The following is a 23,120-nucleotide window of genomic DNA, read 5'->3' as shown; positions in this document are numbered from 1 at the left end:
TTGTAAATTGACTGCGTCTTTCACCCCCCCCCCACCCTTTTCTCCCCATCTAGGTGGAGAATGGTGCTGAGTATATCCTGGAAACCATTGACTCCCTCCAGAAACACTCCTGGGTGGCGGATATCCAGGACTGCATAGACCCTGGGTAAGGCTTACTTGAGGAAGCTGCCCTTCCAGTTTCAAAAGGCACCTCTCCATCTCAGCAGAGGAAGGATTATCCAGTGGTTAGAGCACTGCCTGGGCCTAAAAGATCTGGAGTTAGTCCCTGCTCTGGCACAAACATTCTGTGTGACCCTGGGGAAAGTCCTTTAGTCTCTTGCTGCCTCAGTTCCCCATTTGTAACATGGGGATGACAACACTGCTTCACCTCACAGGCCTGTTGTGAGGATAAATCCATTAGAGAGAATGTGAGGTGTTCAGATAGAGAGAAAGAAAAATTAAAAAAGTCAATGTTTTTTTCACCCCAAAATGCCTTTTTTTAAAAAAACTCATTTTTTCAACAACAGAATTTGTTCAGAAAAGGTTGGCTAGCTTTAGTCATTGAGTGACCCACCAATCTACTGCCCCGGCAGACAGGGAACGGTTTTCAGATCCAGCTGACTGGACGAGAAACACTGGTACTAACCAGCAGTCATCTCTGTGATGAAACAAGGCCCCTCCTGCTCTGAGCCTGTTACAGCCAGCAGCTATAGAGGCTTGTCTCCCTAGCTAAACCGGCTCATGTTTGTAGCTCTGGAGTTCCTAGTTTAAATCCCCAGTGTGTCAGCTAATATAGCGGACATTGTGTAAGTGGGGGCTTATTTGTGACAGGAATCCCGGATGTCTCGCACATGCTAACCAGTGGGTTAGAGTCTGGTTCTGCCTGCAGTTACAATTGGATACATTTGTCTTCACATCCTCTCCTATGCTGTTGTGCAGTGCTATGGTTTAGGCAGCTGCTGCGGGTTTCACTGACAGACAGAGATTCCTGTGTGTGCAGCCTGCTACCAGCTTGGTGTGGTATCTGTTAGGTTGCAAGACACTGTAGAAGATTGTTTCAGTCTCACTGAGGGTTTGAGGGGGGGAGAAGGGTTTGACTCCTCAAGACATCATGGAAAAGGTTAAAATACCTTAATAAACATCTCACAGTAGCAAATAGACTTATTTGCTTTGGCTTTAGCTGCCTTTCTGCAGCATAAGGCTCCATCCTAATTCCAAACATGTCTGAAATACTAAGCAGTTCACAGGGGAGGGGGACTCTCATGGTGGCTCAGATGTAAAGGGAGGCACTGGGAAAGGAGGGGGGTCTGTTGGTTTTTATTGAATCCCTGTCTTGGGAGCACATTATACATGTTCTGCTTTGCTGCAGAGAGCATCCGGGAGCCCTCAGCTGAGAGCGCCCAGCCCACAGAACGGTCAAGGGTTTAGGTGTCAAAGGGCTTTCTGAAGACTAGAAGACCACGTTAATGCACTTTGGTCCCTGCCCTGCAGCTTGTAAAGAGTGTTATCCAAGGGCTAAGGCAGTGGATGGGAGCCAGGACTGCTGGCTCTGCCACCATTGCCATGCTCTGTGACTCTGAGCAAGTGGCTTGACATCTCTGCGCAGTTCTCTCTCCATTTGCAATATGGGAGGCAAATACTTTGCCTTCTTTGCAGGAGTAAGGCCCCAGTCCAGCAAATGGGCATGCATGTGCTTAACTTCCAGCACGTGAGCAGCCCTGCAGCCATGCAAGGGACCCTTCGTGGGCTTGAAGCTAAGCATGGGCATAAGTATTTGCAGCATCAGGCCCGTGTTTATAGAGTGCTCTGGGATATTTAACATGGGCACGCCCGGTGAGCACCAAGAGTGAATTTTCATTCATCTTGTGCGTGCTGTGCTTGATCCTTTTGCCAAAGGTTTGAATCAGAAACCTCGTCAATGCCCTGTCAACACATTTTCTGCAGAGTTTTTTTTTTTTTTTTTTTAAGGGTTGCAGTTGAATGACTCCGATTGCTGATTCATTCGCTGGTTACTAAATAATTCAGCAGCTCCCTCCCAAACAATTACCGCTAACACAAACCGCTTCCTGAGCTGCCTGCTAGCACGTGTCCTCCTGGTTCAGCTAGAGGCTGTTGCTCTGAGAGTAACAGAGACGGGTGTGCGCATCTCACCACAATGGGGCAATCGGGAGCGTCCAGGCTAAAAATAGGATTTCAAGAGAGCATGGCTTTTTGCATGACAGTGGCATCAGGCTAAAGGGGCGGGCACAGCTGTGACTGACAGAGGGAGTCGGCCAATGGTCAGGGATGTGCACACGCATTGCTCCCATAGGGGGTCATTTGGTCAGACGTTCCTGCTGGTGGACTGGCTGTTGCTGTCCCCCCAAGAGACCTTGTCTCCAGGCCCACCAGGCCTATCTTGCTCCTACTCCACCCCCCTATGTTAAACATCAGCTCCTCCATCTCCAAATGGGTATCCTCCACCTCTGGGGTTGGCCTGCCTTCATCTCTCCCGCCTGCTCTGCTTCCCCCACCCGCCCCCATCCGTTCGGTCCCAGATGCTCTCTTTGAACTCTGCTTCCAACCCAAATGGCCTCCGAGGCATCGCCTTTACTGGCCAGCATCGGAGCTTGGTCTGCATCCAAGGGACTGGCAAGAAAGGCACAGCAGCCGTCTGGCAGAGCTAGGGCCCGTTCTTTCATGTTACAGACACTAGAAATGTGATCCAGAGCACTCAACTGAGTGCATGGAGCTAGAATTTACCCAGAATTATAACATCAGTTAAATGAACCATGGTTCCTACCTGAGAGTGGAAATTCTTCCCTGCCCACCCCATCCCCGGTGAGGCGTGCACCTGCAGAGAGTGACAGCCTGCATGTGACCATCTGCTCTGCTTTTTCCTTGCAGGGACAGCGGAGATGATATTGAACTTTCCTCCTGTGTGCAGGGAGCCTGCCTGCCAGGCAGGGTACCCTCCTGCAGCTGTGAATTTGTGGCTGATGGTAAGGACCCCCCGGAGAAAATCACCAGAAATGTTGGGTTCAGATGTTGCGCATCTTGTGGTGTTGGGTTGGGTTTCAAGGGGAGAATGCAACTGACAACAAAAGAAAAGATTATAAAATGTGGGATGACTCCGCTCTCCTTTAGGATCTGTTCTCGTTCATGGTGCAGACACCCTGATCTGACAGGCCACGGATGCAGGCCCAGTATCTGGCCCTTCTGACTCTATTAAAATACCCTGCTTTCATGGGCCCTGAAGCCAGCAGCTGATCCTAGCCTGACCCCAGCAACCTATCCCTAAAGAAATGGATGGCACAGGAGACTAAGACCAGCACATGGAGACTCTGGCTTCTGTTTCAAATCTGTCCCATTTCTGTTGACCAAAACGTCATTGTTCTCTGTGCTCTGCTGAGTATGAGAAGAGTTTGGGTCTCCATCCAGCCCCTACTGAGGCATCATGGCACCATTGTTGCTAGTCAGCAGAGCAGCCACACAGTGAATGGCCTGTCTGAGACTGAGCTATCCTCTCTTACTTCTCGAGGTTGTCCTTCCAGGGCAGGGGAGTAGCATATTGGCAGGATCATGCAGGGAGGGGTTAAAGTGGCTCTGCTTGTCTGCAGTCTTTAGGATGACCAGTCTGGCACTAACTAACCCAACAAACTAAACCAGCCAGCTGTCTACCTTTCTCTCTAATAGGAGCAAACTGCATAGGGGACAATACACCAAGTCTGTTATTACTGAATGTGGGGCTGACAACATAGGGGTTTTCTATAATATTTGTTATCAACCTTTTGTTTGCCTCAGTTTCCGCTATATTTTGCATGGCTACCCAGTGGGCGGGGAGGAGGACTATGCTGTCTCTGGGGGCAGGCTAAGAGGCTGTGCGTGTGTGTGTGTGTGTGTTGCCTAGCTGTCTGAGCCTGAATGTGTCTCTAAAAAGGACTGTCCAAGGCTGACACTGTAACAAAGAAAATTCAGACCTGTATCAATGGAAAACCCAGTTAACCAGACATTGACCCCAGTAAGCAGTGATCCAAAGGGAGATGGAGTTCCCCCACCTCTCAGCAGGGACGCTGAACAAAGACCCGGGCATGAGAACAAAGGGCTGGAAGGTGTGAGCTGGGGGGATACAATGTTGGCTTCTGGAGGAAGCTGGAAGCTTACTCACCTGGGACCAGGCTAAGGAAGGCAGACTGAGGGCATGGCTACACTTGAAATTTTTTGAAGTGTGTGTGTGGTCAGAGCGCCAGCGCTGGGAGAGAGGTCTCCCAGCGCTACACGTAAACCACATCCTCTACGGGTGTAGCTTGCAGCACTGCGGCACTGATTACACTGAGGCTTTACAGCGCTGTATCTTGCAGCGCTCAGGGGTGTGTTTTTTCACACCCCTGAGTGCGAAAGTTGCAGCATTGTAAAGTGCCAGTGTAGCCATACCCCCAGAGAGACCGAGCCAGAAAATGCAGCTTGCCTGGGGCTCTGAGCTAGCCAGACTAGGCTGTGCTTTAACCCTCATTCCTCTACTCTAACCTAGGGACTTCCTCCATTGTGGGTGACTAATAAACCCACCTGTTTTGACAACACTGCCTCAGTGTCCCTGTCAGTACATGGTGAGGTGCATTAATCCCTGGTGGGTGGACAAGTCTCTACCAGGTGTCGATCTCAGTTGGATTTGCTGAGCAGAGCTCGCGGTGTGAAGCAGGAGTGTTGGAGCCCCCGAGGTTCAGTCTTGGGAGGCTGTGTGACCTGCCCTGAAGGAGGAGCAAGACCCCTTGGGGGTCTGACTTACTGAAGGGTTTCTCCAAGACACTGCTCCAAAGTTGAGGGCATAGCACCAATCTGGTGGGTCTGTTACAGGTGCCTGTGGGTTGATTTGCAGAGAAACTCTGAGCTTTAAGCCATTAAAGCCTGCATTCCTTTCAGGTGTGCATAGGACTCCAGACAGATGTTCTGTGCTTGCCACCCACACCACCACCCCAATCGCTGCCACTGTCATCTCAGCCCCACATGGCAGGGCCAGGGACTCCTCAGGGGAACACCTGGCCCATGTACCACTTGAAAACTTCCTGCAGACCCTGGAGTCATCAGCCACCAGCAGTCATTTAGCAGGTACCTGCAAGGCTCTGGGCGGGGCAAGTGGGAGGTAGCCACCCTGGCTACCTTCCAGCTGATTTGCTGCATGTGACACAATTAATAGAAGAAAAGGGAAAAATCCCATTGCAATGCAACGTGAGTCTCTTGAGCAAGCCTGAGCAGAACTGCTGCATTCTGATTAGAGTGAAGGGTGTGAGGGAGAAGGGTGGAGGTGGGAGATTAAAGAAAGGGGTGTTCATGGGGACAGGTATGTAGATGAGGTGCCTATACAGAAGGTGGCTGTGCCTGGTGGAAAAAAGGGGGAAGGTGTGGACCCAGGAATAAAGCTGGTGGGGCGGTGGTGATGGGGGGGTTGTACAGGCAGGCAGGGAGGGCTGAGTGCACTCAGTTCTAACCTTGCCCTGCTGCTCTCAGCCAGAAGAGCCCATTATTAGTTTAATATAGAAACCCTCTGTTTGCCCTGCCCGGCTGCTCTTTCAGTGGAATTGAATGGAGCACCCAATAGGGTGACCAGCTGTCCTGACTTTATAGTGACAGTCCCAATTTTTGTGTCTTTTTCTTATATAGGGTCCTATTACCCCCTACATCCTGTCTTGATTTTTCACACTTGCTGTCTGGTCACCCTAGCACTCAGTAGCCAGCCTGCTCAGACGTTATCTTCCCACTTGACATCCCAGTCCTGCTAGAACAGCCAGAACGTCCTTTGCCAGAGCCCTGCAGTCTATTCACTGTTGCTGCTGTCCCTTTCGAAAAACAAACATTTCCCTCTCAAAATGGCCTTTCTTTTACCCCCTTCCAACTGTACAGGGGAGGAAAGTGAAACAGAAGCAGAGATCAACCTCTCAGATTTCCCCTGGTTCCACGGGACACTGTCGCGGATCAAAGCCGCCCAGCTGGTGCTCTTTGGTGGGGCCAGGAGTCATGGTCTGTTTGTCATTCGGCAGAGTGAAACTCGACCAGGCGAATACGTGCTGACTTTTAACTTCCAGGGGAAAGCAAAGGCAAGTGCCATTGTGATGCTGATTATTTCATTGGTTTTAGAACTGCCCTAGCAGCACTCACCCACTGTTCTCTGGTGCTATCCCTAGTTTGTCTTTCCACCTCTCAGTGTCACTCCGACATGCAGTGTGCAGAGAACAGGACAGGGGGCCTGTCTGGCCCACCTGTCTGATTACAGTGGGCCTTGGAAGCAGGATGGCTCTGTTGACTTCTAAAAAGATGCTCGAAAGTGTCGTTATTGACTGGGCTTTTTTGGGATTGCTGAGATCCCCAAACACGAATAATTCTCTGACCCTTGAAAATGCCTTTCATCCCAGAATGATGCAAAAGGATCCATTCAATCTGTGGTGGAAATGTGGCCACCTCTGCAGAGGATCGTACCAGCTGTTTAAAACATGTTTGCCATGCTGTATAGCAAATTAGGACAGGAAGGGAAGAGAAACCCTGTCTCCCAGTGGTTCTCTGTATCTTTAGTTCTGTGCTGCATAAGGGGGAATGAAAAGAGCTAACATTTATGTGTGGCCTTTTATCCAGAGGTCTGGATGGTCAGGTGGTTACCAGAATTGGAAGCACTCTGCAAACTACTACTACCTCACTCTCTTCATTGTTAGATCTGAAAGCACTTTACAGAGGCTATCAGTATCATTATCCTCTTTTTACAGATGGGGAAACTGAGGCACAGCGCGGGACATGACTTGCCTGAGATCCCCCAGCAGGCCAATGGCAGAGTTAGGAATAGAACCCAGGTGTCCTGAGTCCCAGTCCAGTGCCTGGTCTACTGGGCTACAACACTACAGATCAGTTTTGCCCCCAGATTCTGTAGGCAAAGCTCCCATTGATTTCAGTGGAAGTGATACCCTTATATATGAAGGCAAGATGGAGACCTATGTAATGAACAGGGATTAGCTCACCATCACTGAAATGCAGCTATCTCTGGGGTGGAACGCTGACCCCTTTAAACAGGTCACAGAAATACTGAGCTACTGGTCAGTACGGAGAGTACATCGAGTCAATATACATGTGCTAGCTTCATTTGAGCTAGCATGCTAAAAATAGCAACGAAGCTGAAGGGTGGTAGTATGGGCCAATGGTCTGAGTATGGGCCTAGGTCTTGGACGGGATAGTTCTCAGGGTGGCTAGCCCCTTCCGCCACCTGCGCTGGCTCGGCTGCACACCCTGATCGAAGCTAATGTGCATATGTCTACGTCTAGCTGCAATGAAGACGTCCCCAGAGAGCAATATGGGGGTCCTGGATCCAGTTGAACGTGAAAAAGGGATTGTCAGGTGGCTACCAGAACTGGAATGTAGCCAGGACACTGGGGCTATCAAACCCCTTGTGAAGGAAGTCTGCGGGGGCTATAAAGGAAGTTGGATGTTAGCCACCTGGAGCAGCCCAGGGAGCCAGTGGAAAGCAAGGCTGCTAGAGGAGAGAGAATGAGCCAGCTCGGTGCAGGGAGAGGACTGAGAGCAGCCCTGGAGGATTAGAGTGTAGGAGGAAGCGAAAGCTTCCTGTTGGCTCAAGATGCTGCCAGAGGGGGCCCTGCCAGACCAGCTCTAATGAATAGAGAGTAAAATGCCCAAGGGGACCCCAAACCACCCACTTTGCCAATAGCCCACGCAGTTGCACTTTAGTCTCCAGGCTCAGCTCCCAAACGAGCATTAACTGGTCCCCTCCCCGCAAGAGAAAAGCAGCCGCCATCTAGGGCTCTGTCTGACTGCCCCAAATGTGAAGCTGGGGGAGTGGAAAGGCTAAGCCACTGAAATGTATCTTGCAGATTTGACAGCACTTGCTGCTCTGCTAAGGCAGGAAGGCTTTAAAAGAAACAATGCTGGCAGTGCCTTATCCCAGTGCCAGCCTGCCAGGAACGGCACAATAGGAAGATCAGAGCAAGGCCTGCCTTTTTTTTTTTGTTTTTTTTTTTTTTTTAATATAAAGCTCGTTTGTTCTTGCTGGCTGGTTTTTTGTGTGTGTCTGACGCAGACCCTTTTTTATGCGGTGTATGACTCACGTGCCTGGATTAAGCACGGGCTATGCAACTGTCAGCACCCATTGCAGTCTGTCTCTCTGTAACATGGCTGCCCTAACTCCATGATGCCAGCTGTGGGTCAGCAGCGAGATGGTGCCACTAGCCTGCAAGCCAGTGAAAGGCTGACGCTGCTTAATTGTCCAGCGGGACAAGAGATCCCACTAGAACAACTTGGACCTAGTATTTAGCTCAGGAGACAACTCTGGAGATCTGCAGCCTTTTCCCTACTCTGTCACTGACTCACTGAGTGACTACGGGCAGGTTACTCAAGCTCCATTGCCAGCTCCTCTGCAAGACTAGGCTGATATTTGGCTCCCTTTCTAAGGTGCTTTGAGATCACTAAAGTAAAAAGCCTCTCTTTTATTCTTCTGTTTCTGCTTGGCATCGATGGCCCTAAATGCTGGGACAGCCCGAGCGGCTCGGTAGCAATAACTTTCGGAAGTGTCCACATTCTAGCGAAGGGGCATCAGTTCTCTTGTTGGTGACGCCACTAGTTAATCTCCCATGGAGAGATCTATTAGGCCTTTGGTGCTGGCTGCACAGTTTCCTGGCCTGATGCGTGAAAGCAAAATGCCCTCACCTGAATGGTGCTGTGGATGATGTCTGAGGGGGTTCAGTGAAGTAGAAACCTGTCAGGATTCAATGCTAGAGTTGAGTGCAAATCCTCTCTCTTATTAGACATGGCAGGGGTGTGCTTGGTCCAGCAGCCACCCTGCTAAGCCCTGGGTTGGGGTGACGGGGAAAGGGAGACATTCCTGAACTGGGTTAGGGCTGAGGGAACTCTGAGTGCTCTCACCTCTGCAGGGCTGAAGGGGATGTCCCTCTGGCAAGTGTTAGCCTTGGCAAGTCATGACAGGCCTGATCCTGAGCGATGCTGAGTGCTCTCTATTCCAGCTGGTTTCAGGGAACATTGTGGGTGCTTAGCACCTCTCAGGCCCCAAGAGAGGAAGCTCTTGTTACAGATTTTTGTTTTATTTTTAGAACATAATTGTTTGCTCCAAATCTGTACATGCTGTGTGTCCTGTTGCCGAATTAGGATTTGGGTGCAAGTTCCTGGTCTAACCTGATCTAAATCAACCGTCATACGGCATATCGACTTGCTAACTAGTCCCTTTCCTGCGGCTTGGCTTTATTAACAAAGAAATCAAATGGAGCGTAACAAAGCTGAGCTCCAACCTTCTCTCCAGGCTTGACTCCTCTGGGGGCTTCTCCCTCAAGACTGCTCAGCCCACACACTAGATTAAGGGCCTCTGTTTATCTTTGCATATTCCAAATTCATCCCCTGCCTGCCCCACCACTCCATTCCCAAAATACATTGATGCAACTTCTGAAGCTTGAAAAACCAGCCTGGTTTTAAAGATATTAACATAAGGGGAGAAGAATCCAGAGCCCCATCAAATTCAAACCTTCAGTGCCAGCCTGATAAACAGTCACGTTAATGGACTTCCGAGCCTGGGGAACAGATCTTTTAATATGAGATTGCTGAACCAGCTTCCTGACTTACAGTACAACAGAGAGGCTGCTGGATACAGTCTTAGTCTGTGTGCCAAATCCTGCTTGCGTTACCGTGGTTAGTACGGTCATCTGTCCCATTGTCGCTAATGGGACTCCTCGTGCTGGGAAGGTGAGGAGGAAGGATGCAGCCAAGAACATAACTTTGGGAGTAGGAGGCTCCCTTGTCTGCCAGATAATGTGAGGATTTGCAGCTTGTGTCTGACTTTTCCAGTCTGCTCCCACTGAACCAGAGAGAGTTTGCACTGGCTTCAGAGGAAGCACTAGCTCCCGGGTGCTCCAGTGAGATCCAGGGGTGGTGCATGTCTCTCTCCTAGCTCGGGTAGAAGGGGATGTAAAGCAGCTTTCCAGACTGCTAAGAAAGAGCCAGACAACCCCTTTTTAAGGTGCGCTCTGGTGTGTGGTTATGTTCTACCTAAAGGCTGCCGGCCTGGGGGACTGAGATGACTCAACAGGCTGTGGAGCTCTTGGCTTCTAGGTCACTGGTTCCAATGCAGTCGTGTCTGTTCAGAAGTCAGGGCTGCAGGCTCAGGCTAGTTATGTGGGGACAAGCGTCTGGTTCACAAAAAGCGCTCCCTGCAATTCGTGCTGGTGGGCCGACCGGAGAGCACTGAATGGGCATACCACAGAACTGCCGCGTCACCGCTGAGCTGCCCTCCCAGGCTCTGGGTTGACACCCATCGGCAGAGAACCCAGCCAGGAAGCTCATATCACTGCTGCTGAGGATGAACGTTGGGCTTCGTTTCGCACCATTATTAATCTGGCATCTTTCACCAGAGCCAAGACTCTTGGAAGGGAGAGGTGTGGGGAGTAGATAGCAGTTACTTCCATGACTGTCCAGGCCAGGACTGAGGGGAGACCTTGTATGGTGACACTGGCAGCACAGGCTGTGTTAGGTGGTCTGGCAGCTAGGCGAGCCAGAGAGAACCAAAGGATCTGTCTGTATCCAGCAGCCCCAATAGAAAATCCTGTTATTTATTGCAGCCAAGCCTTGCCACCTCTCCACCAGGGGGCACACTACATAGGGTCCTTTTTAAATCTCCTGGGCTTATTAATAAACACACACCCCTGAGTTTGGTGGGAGCTGCCCAGAGGAACCTCACACTTCACTGGAGGGACTTGCAACTCAGAAAGGCCATTGAAATGTGCAGTGTTTATAAGGAATACTGCCCCGTAGGGGTGAAATGATAACGGTTTAACAGGCCACTCCACTGCAGACGGAAGTAACTAAGGCAAATGGCCCTTGATTTCCCAGCAAATGTCTTGCACTGCAATTCAATTGCACTTTAACTTGCATGCAGCCGTGCTCGTGTCAATGAAAGGTCACAGAGCAGAAGATCTCTGCTGTATGTTCTCTTTGAGCAGCCTCTATTCCAGATTTATTTTGTGTGTGGGTAAAGGTGCTTTGCTTTTTCTTTCCCCCTCTGCTCAAAGAACACTTCTGTTTCATGCTGCTGGTAACCCGACAGGCCAGCTTCCCTGACCGGAGGCTTTCCGAATGGGTCATAGTAGCTGTTGCTTGGCAGCCAATCAGTTTCCCGACATGCTCTGAAACATGAGCTCTTCCTGTTTGAGCCAAATCGCTAGCAAAGCGGAAAAAACAATGTTGTTTGTAGATAACCAGTAGCCTTTGGATTGGGGGAGCTGTAAACATTCTACCCGGCACATGAAGGAACCAAGCCACGTGCACGGTCTGTGGCAAAAATAACACTTGAGTCAGTAGCCATGGCTGTGGTGGACTTGCCCTTTGGCTGGCCCATCTGCTTCACTGTGCTCCTCTCTTGCAGCACCTGCGGCTGTCCCTGAACGAGAATGGACAGTGCCACGTGCAGCACCTCTGGTTCCAGACCATCTTCGATATGTTGCGGCACTTCCACACCCACCCCATCCCCCTGGAGTCCGGCGGCTCAGCTGACATCACTCTCCGCAGCTATGTCGTGGCGCAGGGCCCCTTCTCTGGTAGGTCACCCGGGTAGCACAGCCTCCCTCGTGATCCTGCACAGGAGATGAGTGAGGAGAGCTGGAGATGGGCCTGAGCTCAGATCCGGATGTGATCCTAGGACTTGGGGTCAGGGCCGTCTCCAGGAGAAACATGTTTGCACCAAGTTTCCAGGAAACATCCAAAAGAAAAAGGTTCTCTCGTGTTTTCCTCTCCAATACCATTTCCCAAAAGCTGTGCTGCTTATTCGACGGTGTTGCCCCTCTGCTGCCCCTTGGGGAGTGGGGCTAGGAGCACTTCACTTAGCCCTTGAGTTCTTCTGACCAGCAGCCAGCTCAGGAATGGTGATGTCTGGCTCCAGAAGGAACCGCATCCAAGATACCCTGGCCAGAAGGACCAAGCCGGCTTTACAGGGTGGCGCCCTTTGATATGGGCTGAGGTGGATTTCCAGAGACAACTTTCACAACATAATGTCTGGTATCTCTCATCCAGGGATCTCAAAGCATGGTATGAAAGTAGGTCTGTGTCTATTATCCCATTTTACAGAGAGACAAACTGAGGGTCAGTGAGAATTATGCTCAGGGTTATACAGGAAGGGATTAGAATAGAAACCCAGCATCCTGGATGTGGATGTGCCACTTCTAGTGGTGGCCAGGCCATATATAGAGGTTGGGCCTGCTACAGTCCTGGCTAGCAGAGCCAGCTCCTTTAGCTCAGGCAGTAATGGTGCGGGCTTTAGCATCCAGAGGTCCGAGGTTCAGTCCCTACTGACAACCATGTACCTGGCCTTACAGATGCCCAGTGTTCTGCTCTAACCACTAGAGGTGCTGCCTCCATATATAGCAAATCTAAAAGAGCTGTGTGTGTGTATCCATCCCCGTGTCACTCCATGAGCTGCAGGAAGCGTGTTCTGGGCACCAGCGTGTGTATTTTCTGCTCCAGTGATAAGGGATGTGCTGAATGGCCTGTTGCACATACTTGATGAGGCAGGGCGAGTGAAGTCACTCGAGATGCAGTTGGGTGGACCCTTGTGGGAAGGATTTTATTACCTTTGTCCGTGTGTCTGATTAGATCTTGAAGGGCTGAACGGGGCGAGAGCCTTGAGCACCTCGTGTCCTGAGGGGATGTGATCGTTTGGGTCTGCGCTGCCTCCGAATTGGCATAGGGTGGATGCATTTAAAACCCACTCCTCAAATGAGCAATCTCAGAGATCAGTGGGGGCCGTAACGTGATACAAAGGTCAGTGGTCCCCTACGTAGCCTTCATATGGGGCTCAGGGGTGTCTCCCAGTTCGTCCCCAGGGAGACAGGCTTCCTTCCATCTGCATAGGAAGTGGCAAGGGGCCTCCCCAAGGAGCTTGATTTCCCCCCAAGACCTGCCTGGTTTTCTGGGGTGCCACCAGATCCATGCAGAGTCCCCTTGACTCTGGGCTGTCACCCACACCCCTCAATCCCTCTGATGGGGACATGCTGCCAGGAGTCTCTGCACCAGTTGCTGTCCTCCCCACACCCTGTAACAGCAGTGGGGGGTGGGTCTGCTCAAGATGATACAAACCTGATGGGCCTGATCTTGTTCCATGTCCCCATCCAGGGTTGATTGGGGAGGGGGGCGGGCAATAGGCCACGTGTCCCATCCAGACTCGATAAGCGCATGTGCAGTTGGAGGTACAAGGGGCAGAGTTACAGCGCTGGCACTTTCTGCTCTTGCCTCTTGGCCCCGTAGATTTTTGTGCTCCCCTTGGAGGCATTTCAGCTGTGCTAGCAACTCACAGGGTTTCTGAGGTGAGGTCCGGTGCTGTCCCAGCTGGGTATGGGGCAGGCCAGGGCATCACCATGAGAGCGGACGGACTGTGCCACTGCGCTTGGGGAGAAGGAACCACCCCTGGCTGGGCAGGAGACACCCCTTTGTCCTCGGAGGCCTGCAAGGAAGGTCACATAGTTAAGCTCACCCCCTGCAGGCAATGAGGGTTATGTGGCTTCAGGCAGAAGACTCAGGGGGCAGCTGTCCCCAGATTGGCCAAGACCCAAATGGACTGAGAGCAGATTCGTTTGGTGTCCTGCCATGGGTCAGTATGAGAGGCTGGGAGGGATGTAGCTCCTAGCACTGGAGTCAGAACCACTGGGAGATCTGCAGTGAGGAGTCACGGTTAAAGGGCTGGAGTGGGATTCGGGAGACCTAACATCTTTCTGAGCTCGCCCACTGACGTTATGTTGTGAGCTCAATCCTTGAGGGAGCCACTTAGGGATCTAGGGCAAAAATCAGTACTTGGTCCTGCTAGTGAAGGCAGGGGGCTGGACTCGTTGACCTTTCAAGGTCCCTTTCAGTTCTAGGAGATAGGTATATCTCCAATTATTATTATTTATTTATTTATTATGTGATGACTTGCCTTCCGCGTCGCGGGTGATCCCGCCTGCTTCCTCGCCTGGCCTGGGCGCTGTGAGGCTGAGCTGGAGTCTGCAAAACGCTGCGAGATGGGCAAAGATGATGAGCTAGCTCCTGAGTCAATAGAGCAGCCCATGCCAGTACCACGCTGCCCGTCCTTCCATGTCCAGTGCAGCATGGCCATTCCCGGGACCTGGCTCCATATTTCAACTGATTGAGGGCAGGAGAGACCATACCACCTAGTGTCTAGGAGTTGGAAGATCTGCAGCAGATCTGAAGTCCTGATGGTCACTGACATGCTGGGTGGCCTTGGGCCAGACCCCCTCCACCTACCCCATGTGTGCCTCAGTTTCCCCACCTGTAACTTGGGACTAATGACACTCACCTGTGTAAAGCACACAAGACCCTCTGATGACAGGTGCCGTGTGAGTGCAAAGCATATTGGCAGGGCTGTGTGGGGCAAGCGTCTCTGTGCGGTATGTGCCCTGGGGATGGAGAACTCCTCTCTCTCCTCGGCTGTCAGTCCAGCACCGAACGGCTTGTAAAACATTCACCCCCGTGCATTTGCCGTGCACGTGACTCTTTTGTGTTTCACCTTGCAGATGCCAGCCCTGCTCCAGCTGTTGCCTCCCAACAGCCCAGCTGCAGAAGTGACCTCTTGTCCCAACACTACTTCTCCAGCTTTGTGCCAGGCCCTTTCCAGCCCACGTTGCCCATGGAGGGGGCTGTCGCCTCTTCCTCCTCCACCAGCCACCCTCTGTACCACCGAATGGAGGGGACCCTCAGTGCCCGGAGCCGCAGCAACAGCACCGAGCGCCTGCTGGAGTCGCCCAGCGTTAGCGTGGATGACTATCACGAGAGTGACGGCTCACGCAACAGGACCAGGGCGGTTGAGAACCAGTATTCTTTCTACTGAGGGGTCACAGAGCGGAGGCCAGCCCTCTGTGTGGGGTGTCCTTGCCTACCGATGCAGCCGTGGTTCATGAGGATGCTCGTGCCATTGCTGATGAGCCCTGGCTCCAATCTCCGACCACCCCCCTTCCCCAGTGGATGTTTACATATTGCCATGGCCCAAAGCCTTGGGCTGTCCCACTCTCTTGTCAGCTCTCTGGTGTGCCCCTCACCTCCGCGTCCGATTCACTGGTGCCAACTCCATCCATCACCAGCAATGGACCTGGGCTGTCCTGTCTCCCCCTGGCAGCTTGGAGAATGGTTTGAATGATGAGCAACTTGCCAGCCAGGAAATCGCGTTGGGTATGCCCAACCAAACACATTCACAGCTCCCTAGATCTGGCTCGTGCTCTGAACTCACAAGGCCAAAGACACCAGTGCCATTAAGAAACCTGTTCAAGGGTCAGCAGTGCCCGCTCTCTGCCCTTGTCAGCTTGCAGTCGGTTCCCTTAACTCCTATGAAGATTCGCCTGCCGGTCTCTCCATTGTCTGCTGTTGGATCGGGACTCACTTCCCGCTCGGGTCTAGTAACATGCAGTGGTTCTCCTGGAATAGGAATCCATGGCTTTGATTTATGTCATTCTTCCCTTAGCTGTGCAACAATGAAAGCATCTCCTGGCATTTCCTTGATGGAAAGGACTAGACGTTGCCAGTGTTGGAACGTAGTCAAGGTCACCTCAAACGGTTACTTCCCTTCAGGGATAATTACCTTGAGTTCTGCAAACAAGACACTGCAGGCTAGTAACGTTTTGCGGTGACCTTGTACATGACAGACCTTGCCAAGGTAGTTTTGTTGCTAGTATAGGGAACGTGCCCGCACACACACCCGTCAGAGATGGAAAAGACCTGTCAGACTATCTGGTCCCTCTCCATTGCTATTACAAGATTGTTCGCAGGAAATTTAGGGTTGTTTGTTCACTGGAGTCCCAAACCCGTGGGGAGATTATTCCATAGCCTAATGCATCTGACTGTTAGAAAGTTTTTCCAGATAGCCAGCCTATATTTTCCCTTTCTTCACTTTATCCACCCTAATGATTCCTTTTCCTTCTTGGTTTTTAAAACCCTACAGCTGCTTGAGGGGTGGAATAAAATCCCCCTGCCTCCATCACCTCTTATCCAGCCTGTATCTGGGGAGTTCTGTTAGTATTTCCTTCTAAAGCCATCTCCTCAGGCCCTGATCATTTGTGTTTATGTTCTCTGAACTTCCCCCAGTTTATTAATGGTTTCTTGGTAATATATGCACGTGTGTCTTATGCATATTCTCTCTCTTCTTTTACGTGCATGCTCTTTCTCTCTGACACACACATACACCAACCTGAAAGTTCCTGGTTGAATCCCAATCATGGTTAACCCCTGTGTGTTGCATTGTCATTGCTAAAAGGAACACAATTGCAAATGCACCTTTTGGCTAACATGGCGAATTCAGCCAGTTCCATCCCCTAGAGACAGAGCTTTTAAAATATGACATTGGCCCAGATTTTCAAGTGGTCACACATTTTTTGGGGGCTGCTTCAGTGTTTGGGTCCTCAGCTGGAGATGCCTAGGGAACCTCATTTTCAGGAGGGCCAGGCCCCCTCTACTCTGTTAGAAGTCAGTGAAAATTTGGTTGGGTTCCCCAAAATTAAGGCACTGAAAAATCAGGGGCTACTTTTGAAACTATTGGCCATTAAACTTAACCGCCTAAGGAGAGCGAGCTGGAGAAAAGAGAGGGCTATTTCTTGCTGTGTTCATAGATAAAATAACTGAAGTGTTTGGTTGGTATGCTTCTGGTTTTAATTTAAAACAAAAAATGTGTACTCATGGCTGGATGAAACTCCCTGTGGGCAGACAGCCAGCACTTAAAGCCAGGTCTATACATGAATTTAATGTTGATATAATTATGTCAGTTGGTGGGCTGGGACCTGGTGTGCGTATTTTTATTTAAACTGAAATTGTTGCACCAGTGCACGTCTAGTGTGCATGTGTGGCAAAATGGATTGAGCACTGGACTGAGACTTAGCAGACCTGGGTTCTGTTCGCAGTTCTGTTAGCCTGCTGGGTGACCTTGGGCAAGTCACGTCCTGTCTCTGTGCCCTAGTTTCCCCATCTGTAAAATTGGCATAATGAGACTGACCTGTCCTTTGTAAAGTGCTTTGAGATCTACTGATGAAAAGCCCCATATAAGAGCTAGGTATTATGAAAGCTGCCTTTTAACACTATATATTGTTCCCATATGGAATAAGTTATATGGTGTATGCACCTATCTGCTAGTCTAACAGAGTCCACGCCAGGGAGGGTTTGCACTGCAGGTATTGTTAAAGCAGCACAACTTGTGTGTGTAGACAAGGCCTTGAGTCCCACTCAAGGGTTCTTTTGGCATTTTTTGGTGCCTTCTTTCCTGAGCCAGTGGAATGTGCCCTCATCTCCCCCCTCCACCCTCCTGGGGCCACTTCTCCCAGCTCTTCCTCTCCCCTGCCCCCCACTTGCACAGGCAAAGAATAGGTCTTCTGGGCCAACCTGCTGTACCACTTGCTTAAGTGTTGTGCCCCTGAAACAGGATGGGGGAGTGAAGCCTTGGGCTGCCCATCCTCCTCTGCTTACAGCCACTTCTGCTTTCAAAGGATCTGGAAGAGTCAGCGGGAGGGATTCGATTTAGGTGGGGGTTTTTATTTGCATGCTGCAGCAGCCCAGCCTAGGGGGGGTCACATAGAGAGGAGCCTGTGCGATACGCGCACAGGTGGGATCCTGTGCTTCAGAGAAAGGCAGGGCTTTCTTTGGTAGTGAGTTTGAAATAGACCTGCTGTGTTTGCGCCCCCAAGGAACTGACGGGGAGCGTCCAGATATTGACCGGTTGCTGCCATTCTCCTCCTCCAGAAAGACTCAGCGAGCTGGTCGGACGGAGGGAAAGCATTGCCTCGGAGACCTTCGCCAACTGGCTGCTTTTTCCCATTCCGCCCTCGGGGTTGGGTAAGCGGGAAAGCAAATGATCTACAAGCAAATATGTTGATTTGTAAATAGGGGGGAGTAGGGAAAAGTGTAATGTTCTGTAGAATAACTAAATTTATTTAAGCAACTTGTAAAACAAATGGGAAAATTGAGTTCCAGTTTTGAAATAAAACCATTTGAACCAAGACCCTGCATTGAACGTAATTATAGGAGCTTCCCTGGCTTTGCTGTCAGAGTGCCGGCTGCCATATTAGCTTATCAGAGTGTGTATATAGGTGCTGTAACGACAGGTGCAGCAGCCTGCCTGGCTCGAAATGGTTTCCATCATATACACAATTTACAGTTTGATTCACTGGCTCTCAGCACCCCCACTATACAAATTGCTCCAGCCCCCTGAGCACGTAGGAGGCCCAGTTGTGGACCACATGCCATGTGTGTGTGATAGGTTGTTTATGATCTGTAGAGCGGTAGCACCAAGAAGTCCCAACTGAGATATGGGCTGCATTATGCTAGGGGCTGTACAGAGAGCAAGAGATGGTCCTTGTCCCAAAGAGCTTCCAGCCTACACAGGGTGGGAAGGAAGTACCTGTTGGCTGTTTAACAGCTGAGGAAGCCGAGGCACAGAGCGATCGTGACGTGCCCAAGGTCACAAAGGGAGTAAGCAGAACTGGGAATTTACCCCAGGTCTTGTGGCTTCCCAGCTAGGGCCTTAACCACAAGACTCTTCTTTCTCTTTCACGTGCAGCACTGACAGTGGCCTCAAAAGGTGATGGCTGGAGCACTGTTGGGCACCAAAGCACTTCCAGGTGGTCCACGGAGCTGTGCCAGTGGTGACGCTTCTGTGCCATGGATCCGAGGTTCTTCCTGCTAGTTGTAGCCTGTTTTTGGAGGTTTATTGTGAGCCGCTAACCTCAGCCAGCCCCCTGCTCTGTTGCTGTCTGTGTCACATAGGTCACTGGTAAATTCAGCATGGTCCTATATCCTCTGGAGTCAACGTTCTCTCCGCTGCTGAGGCACTGTCTGGATTTTCCCAGAATGCCCTGGCACAAGCTTAGTTAGGTGGCGTGATGCGGGCAGTGGCACAAACCTGGCTGATACCTGGGAACAGTTTCAGAAGAAAGCTGCCGGACCCGGTTTCTTGTAACCAGGTCAGGTGATAGGAAAAGCAGGATGGAATCCTTGGCTCTAGGACGCTCATACTGCTTGATCCCTAAGACAAGCACCAGGGACAATTACATTGTGTGCTCTTGTGTATTAGTAAGTTATTCATGCCCTGGTGTGTTGGTGAACTGCAACCTCTTGCAGCAGGGACGAATGAATTGTGGGTTGTGCTGGAAAATAATGTTCTGTCCTCCTCTTACAGGATTCCTGGGAAGCTGAGAGAAGGACACGTCTGTCCATTTGTAAGGAACAGAGAGATCTGGGAGTAGAAACAATGTAAGAGACAAGCCAGCTGTAGTGTAGTGTACTGGCTTATTTGTATGAGTCCGGCTGCCCTCGGCTGGATGGAATCGGAACTGCTGTAGCGTGTATGATTATTAGGGCAGAGACTGATTTACAATGAACCCGAGAACCCTCAGGATCAAAGGTTTTCACATTTCATTTACTTAGATATTGCAAAGCTCAAATGTCAAAAATGGACATTTCTGCCCCACCTCCCCATCCAAATACAAGAGCATGTCAGAGCGATAACAAGTTCCGTTTCTTTCAAGAACGCTCCCGTTTTCAAGAAAGTGCCTCCAAATGCTGAATTTTGAAATGCAAACATTTGTTTAGACCAAGAGCAGGGTTGGTTTTTTCTTTTTTTCCCCTGTTCAAACATGCAAATATTTTCCTGTTCTGGTGTAAAACCTGCCAGGCTGCAGTCAGCACAATTTTGGAATTGATCAAGGCCTCACCACAAAACTGAGTCTCATTATATGGCAATTTTTTAAATTTCACAAAGGAATATTTGCTATTTTTGCACAACTCTGACAATTGTCTTGCCTCCAGTGAGTATCTTGAAAATAACAAGCAAGTACCAACTACACTGTTGGCTCAGGTCAGTTTCCTAGGGCTGTGTGGTTTGAGGGAACACTGCTCACTGCTCTTTCCACATACTGCACGTATGGGCTCCTTTAGATGACCAGCAAAGCAGCTGTGATTTTATGTGGTCGTACCTTGTTACAGGTGGGAAACTATAGTTTGGACTATCTACACAACCAAACTAGCCAGGTCCATGTTTGTAGCTATTTCTACACTCCTGGTTGACATTCCTTCATTAGGGACTAGTGCCCCAGAACCATGACCTGACAGCCAGGCAGTAGTTCCCAATATTGAAATGTTCATCTTGGAAGTACAGCTTTGTAGAAGTGGCGCCTGCAGTGATGAAGAAACAGGGCATCGTAGGGCAATCGGACTGGCCGCTGAACATCTAGGTATTAAGTGATGCAGAGGGACTGGCTGGGTGTCAGTGGATTAGTAATGATACTGTATACAGCACTTTTAATCTCCAGGCTGCTTGTGACTGGAAGTGGACCAAGGGCTATTCCGTGGCTTGTGGGGAAATCAGCTAGTTTCTGTTCAGCCTCCAGTGGACAGGTGTCCAGATCACGGGAACCACCATCCTAACTGGCCTGTTTTCTGGCCGCCTTAGCAGAAGGCCCAAGGGCTGACCGAGCTGTGGAGACAGGACTGCCTGAGCAGCATGCTGGGCAGATGGCTGCAGGGCAGGTTATCTTGCTTCTGCCTGGACTGTGGCTGTCCAGACTTCAAGCTCTGGTGTTGTCAGCCATTTGGAAACTCTGCCAGCAATAAATTCACACCATTCTTTTTAAAATCAGTTTTGTACGACCAACATGACGCATAAACCAGTGTGATTTCTAGATCAGCCTCAGAGGAGGTAAAAAGGAGCCTTATGTAAACATAGAGGGGGGCTGAACCAGAAAGCCAGCTCCATGTCCTCTGTCTATTTTGGGCAGGTTCAATAGTAGATCCAGATTTTATAAATGGTCCTTAAATGTACAGAGTGGACTCAAAGCTCTCCTCCTGCACATCCCTTGCACCTTTAGGCCATCTGGGATCTGGATCCAGATTTTGCAGCTTCTGCCAATCTTGGTGTAAAATATAACAAGGCGTATTCCCCTCTTCCACTGCACCTGACCTTTAGTAGCTATTTTGGCATGCACACAGCCTGAGTGAATGTCATGGCATTTCTGTAGCACACAGCTGGCTGACAAGAAATTTGACTTGCATACGAAGCTTGTGTCCCAACCGGGCTCTGCATTGACTCCCAGTTCTTAATTTCCAGCTGTTGCAATGGCTAAATGTCACTCAGGTTTACAATCTCCCTGTTGGTACAAGCCTTGTGCCTTCAAACTCTGTGAAAGGAGATGTGCATGGTGCAGGCTCACATGCAGGGAGCTACCTCAATGCCTTCTTTCCCATATAGATTGCTTATGTTGTTGGAGGCAGCTCCCCTCAAGCCACCGTCATCTATCACTGTCTGTGCACAAAAGCCTGTGAGGTGTCGCGTGGAACGCTAGTTAATTACTGAAGTGACACAAACAGATGGCGCAAGCAGCAACACAGGGAGGTGCTAGGAAGTACAGTCTCACTTACATTGTCACTGAGGTAGAAATTTGGCACGGGCAGGCATGCTGGTGCAAAATGTACTGAATTCCAGCCAAGAGCCTCTGCAAAGCGGGTGTGCACAATCGCAAGCAGCCACAAAAGACAGCCAGAATGTGACCCACTATGCAAACTGAGGCACCCTCTCTCTGGCATGTCTTGCAGGGCTCTGGGGACAAAACTCAGCTCAGCATTGCTGCTTGAGGAGAGTAGAAGGTTGCACTGTTTGGGCTACAATAAAACAACTCAGCTTTGAAAGCAAGAGAGGGAGAAGTTCGATCTAGTGACTAGAGCACAGGACCGGGACTTGGGAACAACTGATTTGTAATCCCAGCTCTGCCCCTATATCCTGTGGTAGGTCTAGGCAAGTCACGTAAACGTTCTGTGCCTTAGAGCTGTGCAATTCTACTTACCCTGTAGAGGGTTAAAGAGATAATATCTGGAAGGTGCTTTGGATGTGAAGGGTGCTGTATGACTGGTGCTCATCATTATTAAAACTCCAGTGCTCTGTAATACCTCAGCAAAGAGAAAAAACACCCTAGAGCTCTAATAACAATGCTAAGCATTTTGCAGGGCTCGCTCTTCATGTACTTTACATGATGTGTGTATTTCTTTACTTTCTTCAGGTGTGTCTACTGCCATTTTCTGCCCTTGCCAATACAGATGAGGTTGTATTAGGGTCAGGATAGCAAGGGTGAGAATTATGCTCTACACAGGGCCCAGCATTTAAACAATTATGTTGTTTTTACCACGTTGGCTAGATGGGCTCTGAGCCAGCTGAATCAGTGGGGGGCCAGGCATGGCTTAAAGGGCTGTGAGTGGCATAAACTTCCCTGGATGACCTGCTCTGACACGGCTGCTGTTCCTGCCTGGGTATTGCCTAGGGCCTGTGTCGACACTGTCAATGCTACAGCGCTGTAGCACTGGAGTGTAAACGCTACAGCCAGGGAAGGGGTTCTGCTGTGGCTGCAGTGAATCCACCCCACTGCTAGCTAGGCTGTTGGGAGAGAGAAATCTTCTGTGGATCTAGCTGTGTCTGCCACAAGGAGGTCAATCTAACTACAGGGCACAGACATGAAAGTTATCTTGGCCAACCTAGCATTTAGGTAGAGCCCAGACCCTACGCAGACTGTGCAAGGACTACCCCACGTTTTGGGAGCAGGCCTGCAGCCTCCCTGAAACGCCTGGCAGCCGGGGCCTGGCTCACCTTCACCATGTCCTGGCGGTGTGCCAGGGGAGCAGGGCACAGAGGCAGAATGGCCCCATGGCATGACTAATCTCAGGGGCTGGCCGCCGGGGCGCATCCAGCCTGCCCCAGGGGAGACGCAGCCAGGAAGAGCAGGGCTGGGTCGGCTGTGATCCCCCTGGTCTGGGGCCGTGGGCATCTCCAGCCCCTGCACTAACAAAGCAGGGTGTCAGGCTCAGTCCTAACCAGCAACCTGACAATACCAACCCAGCCCGCGGTGCTGGCAAGGGACGCTGCTTGGATAAGGAGCCAGGGCTCCCAGGCGACCCTACAATAACAAGGTCTGACGCAGACACGCTCCTTGATCAGCGCCCGGCTATGAATATTGACGTACTCATTAATATTCATAGAGCTTATTAGTAATCCGCCTGGCCTGGTGAATATTCATGTATGCTAATGAGCAACGGCCCGTCGCCGCCAGGACGTCATCAGCAGGGGCCGGGCGGGCCCAGGCGCTGCCGGCAGAGGCCGGAGATGGCGG

At 50.7% G+C, this 23,120-nt stretch overlaps 1 protein-coding gene across 1 annotated transcript in view; it reads left to right on the top strand.

The window, feature by feature from the left end:
* SH2B2 (SH2B adaptor protein 2) overlaps nt 1-17,969 on the top strand; it is a 72,226-nt gene extending 54,257 nt beyond the window's left edge. Inside the window, exons 4-9 of the mRNA XM_032778014.2 lie at nt 54-145; nt 2,866-2,960; nt 4,879-5,064; nt 5,857-6,050; nt 11,375-11,546; nt 14,511-17,969. Coding sequence (XP_032633905.1) covers nt 54-145; nt 2,866-2,960; nt 4,879-5,064; nt 5,857-6,050; nt 11,375-11,546; nt 14,511-14,824 — 1,053 coding nt within the window. The 3' untranslated portion in view covers nt 14,825-17,969. The remainder of the gene's footprint in view (nt 1-53; nt 146-2,865; nt 2,961-4,878; nt 5,065-5,856; nt 6,051-11,374; nt 11,547-14,510) is intronic.
* Nucleotides 17,970-23,120: the final 5,151 nt, after the last annotated feature.

The sequence above is a fragment of the Chelonoidis abingdonii genome, chromosome 20 (assembly GCF_003597395.2).
Source record: "Chelonoidis abingdonii isolate Lonesome George chromosome 20, CheloAbing_2.0, whole genome shotgun sequence".
Classification (NCBI taxonomy): Eukaryota; Metazoa; Chordata; order Testudines; family Testudinidae; genus Chelonoidis; species Chelonoidis abingdonii.
Note: the sequence above shows the minus strand (reverse complement) of the source record. Positions and strands in the feature narration are given on the sequence as shown.